The following is an 11,549-nucleotide window of genomic DNA, read 5'->3' on the forward strand; positions in this document are numbered from 1 at the left end:
ATTCAGATGAAATTTTTCATAAAGTAAATAACTATGATCTATGGTACTTATTCGTATGTGAACGGAGGATCGGGAAAGAATGTGGTGTTGTAAATAACACTCTGTTATAGTCGTACACGTTGCTTCAACGTTCTTATTTTATAAAACATGTTTTTAAATTGAGAAATCCGTATAGAACAGAATTATTTTACAAGATATACAGGTGTAAAATTAGAGTAATATCGATCTTACTCAAAGACGGATATAGGACCGGTGTTCCGCCGTTTGAAATATTCTGCACCCGCCTGCCACACTCTCAATATATATATATGTGTAAGTGGCCACTAGGAAAGAACATTTCAGAGAATGTTTTAGTTTAGGAAAAGAGATGAAAAGGAACCATAGGAGCACTCCGGTTAATCATCGGTTTGTATTCGAGGTTCGTGATGCTCTTTTCCTAATGTGTATACCTTTTAGTTTCTTTGTATTGTTCGAATTGTTTTTCGTCTGTTGTTATTTTGATGTGCTCAGCATTGTTTTGTCTCCTCGTTTTGTTTGTACTTTCGGTAATGTTACTGTTAATGGTTATGATGCATTCATTAGTAAATTAGTTTTGATTTTTATACAACCGTCTGTCTAGAAACTTTGGTGTTTTGAAGTGAGCTTCCTTTCCATTTTTATAAATTTCTATATGTTCCATAAGCATAGATGTTAATTATTCGTACAAATTGCTAGGGGTTTACGTTTTCGAACTATTACTAAAAAAACCTTGCAGTGATGTGAATGAAACTTTGACGAATTGTTTATCTATATTTATGTACGTTCCCTTTCATTTTTGTAAATATTCGATTTTACAAATTAGATTTATGACATTTCGTTCATATTTTTTTGGACTATACGTCAGTAGTAGTTGCACCCATTTTCATGAAACTTCAAAACGCTTCAAGCAATTTTCATGAAACTTTGTTGTATTGTTTTTTTTAATAATGCATGCTTCTTTTTATTTTGATTTTGTGTCAAATATTTAATCAAATTCAGAACTGTACCAAGTTTGAATTTTTTGTTGCCCCATCCATCAGGTTTCGACCTCTGTGGGCGTATCTAGATGTGCTCCGCTAAGTATTTTTCTTCTATGGTAATATGACATAACCTCTGGTCCTTGGTAGAATGATACAGTGAAGAATTTGCTGTTGTAATGAAATTCATTTACGATTTTCATACTGTATGTATTTGCCTGTATGGATCTTGTCATTTTGGAAGTGCACGGTATTGACTCAATCCGTCAGCGCAACCCCGCTTAATTTCTATCACATATAATGGGGGAATGGAATTCGCTATTTCAAATCTTTTTCAAGCATAAAGCACACGTTTAAAACTGAATAGCTTTAACAGCCGTCGATTATTAACAAAATTTCGCACAGTAGTGATTTCATAATCATGAAAAAAGACTACCCCCTGACACGTGCCGGACATCATGCAAAATTGATAAAGCTATGGATGATTAATGGAATTGCAAAAAAATCAGATAGATCCATAAATAGGAAATTACGAAGAATTGCTTTCGATGATCCGAAAAATATTCGCCCTAATGGAATTGCGAAAATGAGATTGATCCATAGCGTGTGCAAACATATTTGGAATATTAAATATTTTATTTATTTATGTCTCTAGATCTTGTGGTATGCATATTTTATGCATTTATAGCTGACTTGACCCGTCATGGTTTTGATTTTTAATCAACTGTTCATATGAAAATGATCATATTTGTCTATTTAAAAGGAGTTATATTTTATATAAGTGCAATCGGAACTACTCGGCCATTTCCGCTACACTAATGCAGAAAGGAGAATTTCTTCTTGAAAAAAATTGTCGGAATTGTGTCATACGCGAATCAAAGTAGTTCTATCCACCATGTGGCGCTAAAAACTTTAGTTAGATATCACTAGAAATAAAGAACAATAACGCTTCCAAGAATGTTAGGAATTATGAAAAAAAATTTCGTGATGCGTTAAAAAAAGCAAAACACCCTCACTAAAACAGAAAGCCAACAAACCTACAAGCAAAAAAGTCAGTCACACCACCCCCCCACTGGAAATCAAATTGTGGAAGAGTATAAATTGAATTTATTTCTTTCCTATTTGGTTTTATATCTCTAATGTAGATGTATATTAAAATTTCCGAATACATGTACTCGTTTCGGATTTCTAAGATCTGTTGCTAACCATAAAACATTGCTAAACATTTCGAGAAAACAAAAACTTGGCAAAGCTCCTTCTTTGAGAAAATTTGAGAGCGAAATCTCCCATTTTTAGTATACGACGAAAAAAAACTTGCGGCCGTATAATGTTATGGCGCAGTCGTCGTGGTCGGTGGCGACGTCGTCGTTCGTGTCGTCGTCGTGGTCTGGGGACACTTCGTTTTCGTGCGATAACTTTAGTTGTGGTTGACGAATTGTTCTGAAATGTTGATATGATTTTACCAACAACTAAGAAGATTCCTATTTAATTTGGACTTTGTTGCCCTTGCCGCTTTAGAAAAGGGGCCAAAAAGGGTAAAAATACGTGTTCTATTAAAACCTATGTAGATTTTTTTTCGATTTTAATTATATTTTTAATGTGTTCTTTATTTAATTCGGGTAAACAAATGTACAGCAGATTTTATGTGTTTTGGACCGTTTTCAAGTTATATGGGGTCATAATAACATTTTCATAACTTTTTTCGAAGTTTTTTTTATTTCATTGGATTCTTCATTGGATTCCTCATTAATAATCCTGCTTGCATTTATCAATCAGATTTCGGATATCTCTTACGGTTTTCGAGTTATAAGGAGTCTAAAAGGCCACACCAGAATAAATCATTTTTTTGTTCTTGGACCGATTTGAAAAAAAAAATTCAAAAAATATTTTTGCAATATTTGTACAGCTTATTATATCTTATAGCTTAAATAATAGTCAAGAGGTAATTAAGACGATCATGAAATACGTTGATTTTACAATATTTCACTAGCGAATGTGCAAGCGCTTGTCTACACACTTCAAAATACTTTGATGCAGACACGCTGATCCCGATTTCACCAGGACATCATTGCATGTGAACAGACAGGAGTGCGCGCACTGTTTTCTTTTCAACATTTCTTTCATTATTTTATCAGATTCGCTAAAATCGTATTTTTTAAATTTATTACATTCACAGTCGTATTGATTTAATCTAGTATCGTAACTTTTCAATACGTTTTATTGTTTTTAAAATTGACGTTAAAAGAGTTTTTACGTCGCAAAACAGAATGTTACTTGGGAAACGTAAAAATGCGTTTTGTGACATTTTTGTTAGACACGGTTTAACATACATATGTAACCCATTTGTTAAGCCAAAGAAAAAATGAAATGATAAAACCATACAGGAGGATGAATGCAAAGTTAAGTATATGAAGAAATCGACTCAACACCATTTGCCTTTTAGAACAATTCGTTCGAATTTCGCATGGTGTACGCTACTCCATCAATGCTAGAGTTTGTCTGGCAAGCCATTTTCTGACTTGGTGCCATACTTACCTCTAGCATCTGACATGATGAAAGCCACCGCAGATATTAATTAGCTAAACATGTGTTTAAGGTACTTTGTCTTTTATTTACATAAAAGAAGTTTAACCTACCAGAAATCGAACGATAAAAATTCTAAATATTTGTTAAATACCTAGAAAACATTTGTAATGAAGACAGTTGTCAAAATGACTGGCCATTTTGAATTAGGTCACTCATTTTACGGAGCACAATATATTTATGACAAAACGAACTTAAATTTGGTAAAGGCAATTCGTTGGTTAATTTGATATGTCCATTTCGCAAATTTTAAAATCCATAATTTTATCAAACGGAATTACACACTCAAAAAGCTAAAAACCAAATATGAAGTTCATTTTAACTGCTTATACAAAGGATTTACAGGATTGCTGGATTTTCTCATCAGGTCGTTCATTGCTTTTTTAGTTTAGTCACTCTTTAATGGTAAAGAAACTGTATAAAACGTTTTAAATGGAAAATAGTTTACTATAATTCTGCCGATTTCAAGGAACGGCGGAACGAGCGTTATGCAATATGGCGCTCGGAAGTAAGAGGTTGGGGTATGGAGGAACGGAATTCCAACCTCTTACGTTGTAGGAGTAGGTGTAAGCGTGAATAAATAAAATGTACAAATTTTAGATGTTGTGACATTTTGGTTAGCCACAGACAAAATGCTGCGCTAAGATACATGTTCAACCAAGTACCATTATTTTTAGAATATACTATCTACAACATATATACATTTATAAACGTTAGTTTTTCAAACCGGGATCAAGTACGTTGGATATTCGATGTTCGATATTCGACATTCAAACTTTTCGGTATCAAACTGAATATCAAATGGTAAAATTTTACCGCTTGATATGAAAAGTTTGAATGTCGAATATCGAACATCGTATATCCAACGCACTTGATCCCAGTGTTTTTTCAAAAGCTAACGAGTGAAGGTTTTTGATAAAGACCGGGTAGCACGCAACGTGTAGAAAACGTCGGGAAAAAGACAACGTGACATCACAACATATGTGCGTATTTATCTACTATTATGCAATAAAACTCATTATTTTTTAAAATAAACATGATCTTCTGAATATTTATACAAGCCTTTAAGCGTGAATATACTTTGGTAAAAATACTGTTCATTGTTATATTTTACAACCGTAAGCAAGAAAGTAGCCAATGGCCAACGTCGAAAAAAATAAGATTTGTGACATAATTGAAATATGGACAAAAAGGTTTTTAACGAAGACTGATTAAACATTTTGTATATATTTTCATTGGGGTCCCGATTAAAAAAAAAAACAAAACTTTTCGCATAACTTTAAAAAAAAAAGTCTAACATTTTGTCTTCAAATCTATTTCTTTCCATTTTTACAATGTCCACATCAAAGGGGAGAAATTTTTGATATTGCAATACGCTTTGATCCTATCATTACATCATGAAATATATGACATCGTCGGCAGCACAAAATGCTCTTTCCAAAAAAAAATTGTTTTATCAAAACACGCCAAGAAACAACTTAAATATATTGGTGAAATGGGAAGCAAGCATTTCGTAATGTTATATCCGTCCCCATATGAAAATGGACGTTCTTGTGATCGAATAGTGCTTTCCCTCCACAATTAATGGCATCTTAAAAGATTTATGATTATAATCCTGAAACAGCAACCATTTTCGAACATTTTAATATATTGCCTTTGATAACTCCACATTCTAATAGCAACATTTAAGTTTTCGTAAACAGCCCCGGTTCAGCCGAATGTGACACCAACAACGTACGCAACGTCAAAGTATTTACTATTTTGTATTTTAGGTTATACGCTGTTGAATTTGTTACGTTTCGCCATATCCGTTCTTTTCCTATTAAGTATGCAATTTGGTTAGCCGCAGCTCGACAACTTTTATTAGATTGGGCTGTCGATAATGTCCCCTTTGTGAACCTCATAATTTGCAATGTTTACGTTTTTGTTATCTCCCTTGTTTCATTCGATTTTCTCCCGATGTTTCTTACATTTTGACCAGATAAAGCCCGAGGGAATTTTCCGGAATGTTCAAGGTGTCGCTGTGATCGATTGTTCTAGATCATTGAAGACTTGTCTAGAAAGTAAAAGATTTGGCTATATAAGGATTTCCGATAACAAACATGTTTCATAATCAATATCCACAATCTAGGATGCAAGATCTACCACCTGGTTGGGAAATGTTGTGCGACGCAAGGACAGGGTGGCCATATTTCGTGGATCATAACACACAAACGACGACGTGGGAAGACCCAAGAATGGTGGGTATTTTTGCTGTTATTCTTTCTTTTCCCCAGATTTCAAACTTTATTTTCTATCGTTTATGTAATTGAATATTTGATTGATACTTTACGATAAGCAAAATTACATTAAATATTGACGAATGATGCTTTGAGGGTGTTGCCAGTAAGCCCAATCATCCAATGCCCCAGGGCACGTCTTGTTTTCAGTCAGGAGTACAGCCTACAGTCCAATGACGACTCGGTGGCAGTATACCATGATGTACAATACATATTGTATGGAGACATAACAGTATACTGTCATAGATAGCTGACATGGGGATGTTTCTGAAGTGTCATTGGTGAAATAGTGTTTAAAATACCACATGAAAAATAGGTTTAAAAATACAAGTTTGTGATCTAGAACCATATTGAAAACTTTTTGAAGTTTTGAAATGGCATACATGTATTTGCTCACTGTCTGAACAGATCTATTTAAAATTGAGTGTGAACACTTTTGATAGTACTTGCATCACATGTATGCATATTTGAAATGTACAAATGTTGTTCAGTGCAAGAAGATGAATCATTGGATGTTGACAAGTATGCATAGAAACATAAATACATGTAATGTGAGAAAAAAATCACTTTTGATAGTGTTGTTGGAACTAACCAACTAAAAGTTCAGATACATGTATATGTTGCTGGAATGCTTTTTTTTTCTCTCCAAAGAATGTATATAGACTATAGTCTGTCCACATACATTTGTACATATGTACATGTATCAACTTTTCAATTCCATCCATAGTCAACGATTCTTGAATGTACATTGTAGTATGGGGCATGTTTTATCTTTTAAATGGCTTTGACGTCTTCCAAGTTTCACATATACTTGAAATCTTTAAACATTAAACCAGATGTACGCTATTATGTAGGTTACAAACACAATGTATTGGTAACAGAAATTTTTACATCAATTGAGGCAAAGTAAAAAAAAAAAAAAAAAACCATTGTTTCTGTTGACATGCTTTAAAAAGCCAGGGATGGTAGGTAGGCAAAACTAATTTTTCAAGATTTTTAATTGGTTTGTTTTGGTGAAACATTCAGACTTTGATAGTGCTTGTCTGAAATTTTTTTAAGGTAGGCACATAATTAGGGTGGGAAGAGTTAGCTGTAAGATATTTTTTTCGGGCCCAAATGTATGCATGTACAAGTACATTACTGTCAATTTCATATTTTACTTTTAGACATTCAGAGCTTCAAATTCTCCAGGACAATACTATGTTAGAGAAATTCCCGTAGTTCATGAAACAAGCAAAATGAGACCCAATGGACAGTCACAGTATCCACCTCAGCAAGGATATTCAACTCTACCAAGACATATGCAGGATGTTCAGCATTCAGGTTCAGCCACACTACCAAGGTCTTTCAGGACAGGATCTCCAGCTCGAAGTGGCTCGCCAATGACTGGAAGAAGTTCATCTCCAGTTGTAAGAGAAATTCCAATACAGCATATACAGTCTTCAAATCAGTCCCAAAATAGTAGTGGACATCATGTACCCCCTAATGGAGGCCATCCTCCTCAGAGTAGTAATCAGGGACCCCCAGGCAGTTTCCGCCCTGCACCACAAGGACACCAGGCAGGGCCATATGGTTATACGATATATACAGGAAATCCTCCTCAAGGTGGAACACCACCACCTGGACAACCAGCATATCCAAGTCAACAACCTCCATTTTCTCAATCACAGGCCACTTCCACTGCCAGTGCCACAGCTCATGCAGGTTATCCTCAAACCTCTGCATATGCTAGTGCTCATGCAGGTTATCCCCCACAGGGAAGTTATCCCGAAACCACTTGGACGGCAACACAACAGTCAACTCAGCCCATGTCTCAAACTTCTGTAAATACTCAAAGTACCCAATCTACACAGCATTCAACTAGTCCTCCTCAGACGTCAGTACCTTCACACGAAACCATCTCACAAGAGCCTAAATTAAGACAAATACCTGTTTCTCACCAGACTTCTCAGCAACAACAGGAACAAGCTCCACAGGGAAACAGTCAGAATGAAAGAACTGCAACTACTGGAAGTAGTCGACAGTCACCTGAGTCTACTGGTGCTCAGTCTCAGAATGAAAGTGGCAATGGTACTAGTACACCAAAAAAGAAACCTTCAACGCCTATGGAACAGATTGAGGAAGTTATAAATAATGTTAAAGAATATTCAGTTCGTGTCAACCAGTTTCAAGGCACAAAAAAAGATAAGGAATATAAACTATTGGAAGAAATGTTAACCAGGAATCTATTAAAACTTGATTGTGTAGAGGCAGGTTGTGATGACAATGTCCGTCAAAAACGGAAACAAACTGTAAAAGACATTCAAGCTTATTTAGATCAGCTTGAGTTGAAAGCTTTCTCTCAGGAACAAAGTTGTGATACTGAATCAAGAAAGGAAGAAGAAATGCAGACTGAAAATGACAAAAATAATGAACTTTCAAAACCAGGCAATATAAGCACAGAAAAATCGGAAACTATGGATACATCTGATGAAAACGATATACCAAGGAAATCTGTTAAAGAAATGATAGAGAAAGCTGAACATGCAAAGTGCTAGTACAAAATTTAAAGGTTGTTATTTATTATGCTTTTTCTTTTTACTACTTTTAATGCATGATTACATATTTTGCTGTATATGTTATAGATTGAGTCTACTGTTATTGAAAGGTGTAGAAATTTTGCATCATATTTAAATATTTTATATTTAATAAAATAAGTGCTGTGTTAATGTGCTATTATATAGATCTGATTTTTTTTGTTCATAAGGCCATGCAAAACTTATTCTTAGATTTATCACCTGCAAAGATCACGGATGTCTGCAAGTAAAACAAAAAAATGCAAAGGACACCAAAGATGTCATTCATTCTTTGAAATATAGTCATTATTTATTTTGAGTCACCCAAAGGACACGCTACTTTGAATTTGATTCAAACAACTAATCTAATGTATGGAAAGGCCATGAATTTCACTACTTGAATGGAAAAAAAACTATTTTGGAGTTGGCGTTTGGTAATGCATTGAAGCTGATACGAAAAACTCTCAGAAATGTCTGATTTACACGGGTATCTGGTTTATCAAGGTTTTACTGTATTAACATAGGAGCAGGATCTAAAAATCATTTTACATGGCCTTGTCAAATGTAACTTCATACTTTTACATGTATCACTTGGATTTTGAACCATGACAATTGCAATAGTTTTTTGTCATACATCATAAAAGTCCTCAGCTTTTCTGTAAGAAGTTTTTCCAAGTATGTTTACCAATAGAGGACATAAAATCTTGAATTGGAGTGGACAATTTTCATTCTGAGAGAAACTTTAATGGTTTTAATACTATTTCACATGATTTTCACATAAATTTCACATTGTTTTCACCTGAAATGAGCAAATAAACTTTGTGACAGAGTTCACATGAAATGCAGGTGAATCGAACCTTCACATGTAAATATACATGATTTGTTCACATGAAAGTGGTGTCAATTGAATTTCATGTGAAGCTCGATTAACACGAATTTCACACAAAAAACACTTACTGTTGTTTGTTACATGTTTTTATTAAGTTTACTGCAAAATTTATGACTTAAGGAATGAAAAATGATGGAACTTGACTTGCTTATGGTAGAAGTTCCATGAAATTTGCCAAGAATTTAAGGAGGTTGGTCTAGGGTAAGGGGACACAACTCTTACAATTATTGGAATGTTTGTATTCAGCATTTAACATCAATCTCGTGGAAGCATCAAAGTAACTTGGACTAATTTCACTCTGTTTCAAATGAAAGCTTGATAGGATTTGGTGAAATTGAATACCATAGCAGCATATATCTGATTTCAAGAGTTATGTCCCTTACCCTGGGTCTACCTCCATAATAATTCTTTTCATGTGTTAAGATTGATTGCTTTATGTTTACATGGAAGATACTTCAATTAATTTAGGTTATGATGTTTTGAAAAACCACTTTTTTAAAATGCTTCAAGCTACATGTATTTTATGTTGATATCAATGTGTTTTTGATTACAAGTACAAAAACCACAACTAGTATTTGTTAAATGATTTCAAGTGCATATTATTTATATAGTTAAAGTAAAAAAAATGTTAGTTCAAAACACATGTGTTTGCTTAACATTATACAATGTACATGTACTAGGTTTTGTACATGAATACTTTGTTATGCATGTACAGTATTGCTAAGGTGGTATTTGTACTTCTCCACATGCTCTATTTCATATACTGTCATGTTTTAATAAAAAAAAGTGGACAAACCATGTTAAGAAATTTAAATTAACCTTTTTCCTCAGGTCAACAGAGTTATTTTTAAACCTATGGTACTGATATCTCTATATTTGGTACATGTTATCACCTGGCTGTTGTTTTTCAGTATATTAAATTTAAATTGAAGAACAAGTCAGTGATATGATAACGATCGCTGACCATTACAGTTTTTTCCCTTCAGGCTATTTGTAAATTTCACAACCTTGTACCAAATTGGTCTTAATATGAATCTATTTTACACTGATGTATATTTCATTGAATATTATAGGAAATAATTTATTTGTTAGGTCATTATTGTGTAACATGTTGAAGAAATGAGATCAAGTTTATGATTTAATGATTAGGCCAATGAAAAAATGTTCTTTGTTTCAGGTTTTTTAACTCCATTTTGGAATTTGAAAATGTCAAAATGTTTTTGATTGTATTGAAGTGTTAGTGATAATGGAATATAGTTAGGTGACAAATGACTCTAGGCAACACAAAATTGATTTTTCATTCTTTTAAATTTGCTGCACTCGAAGATCATATTTTGATTAATAATTAATTCATATTTTTAGCCTATATTTTTTTATTATATATATTTAGAAAAACTCACTAAAATTGATAGGTAAATAATTCATATTTTGAAGTCCAAAGTATTAAATAATTATTGCATTATTTTCAACAATATGCAAATGTGGGATAAATGATTTTTAAAACTAACCAAGGACAAGTTTAAGAAAATAGTATGTATACTTTTAAATGACACTTTCTTTGAATGCCTACCAGAATAAAAAAACACTTGGATGTTGTGTGTTTTGTAAATATTTTGTCACAAATGGTTGAATGGACACAACAAATTATGTGTTTCTCACATATTTTTACTATATTTTTCCATGTGATACATATGTAGAACATGTGCTTTGAAAAGTGTTTTTATTTTTGGGGAATAATTTTCTTAATAAGTCAAAACTATTATTTGGATATGAATTTTGGATAAAAAAATGTTTTTCTGCTATAAAAATGTTAATTTCAAAGTCAATAGTTCATAAGCTGATCTTTTTATGTTGACTTATTTTGCTGTGTCAGTAAAATCTGTCCTGCTCTATTCTTTTAGTTAAACTTTAGAAAAAAATACATTTATTTATAACGCCAAACAGTCTGGCATTGAAATAAAAATACGTACCTGTATGTAGTCTTCTTGATAAGATTTTAGGTGTGGCCATTTAAAAGTTTATTAAGGAAAGTTCATAGAGGCAAAAAGTAACTAAATTATGAAAATTTTTACTATTTTCCTGCATTTCAACTGCACAAGTATATAGTCTGGTATATTGCCAGATAAAATTATTCCTTGGTTTCCTGTCACCCGACCAACTCCCGTCTTGACCTCCCTCCCCCAACTTATTTTGAAGATAACAAACAATAAAAAGTACCACCAAAAGACAGAACATTTTGCAGATGGTA

General features: G+C 33.2%; 1 protein-coding gene across 1 annotated transcript; it reads left to right on the forward strand.

Moving 5' to 3' along the window:
- The first annotated feature begins 46 nt into the window (after positions 1-46).
- Positions 47-8,575, forward strand: LOC148598316 (uncharacterized). The gene is made up of 2 exons (XM_088562463.1): positions 47-5,818; positions 7,024-8,575. The coding sequence occupies exons 1-2, from the start codon at positions 5,681-5,683 to the stop codon at positions 8,392-8,394; spliced, it is 1,509 nt and encodes a 502-aa protein (XP_088418589.1). The 5' UTR covers positions 47-5,680; the 3' UTR covers positions 8,395-8,575.
- The last annotated feature ends 2,974 nt before the right edge of the window (positions 8,576-11,549 follow it).

This window comes from Perna viridis, chromosome 14 (genome assembly GCF_037379345.1).
Source record: "Perna viridis isolate PV_CMFRI_1.1 ecotype Kerala chromosome 14, ASM3737934v1, whole genome shotgun sequence".
NCBI classification, from domain to species: Eukaryota; Metazoa; Mollusca; class Bivalvia; order Mytilida; family Mytilidae; genus Perna; species Perna viridis.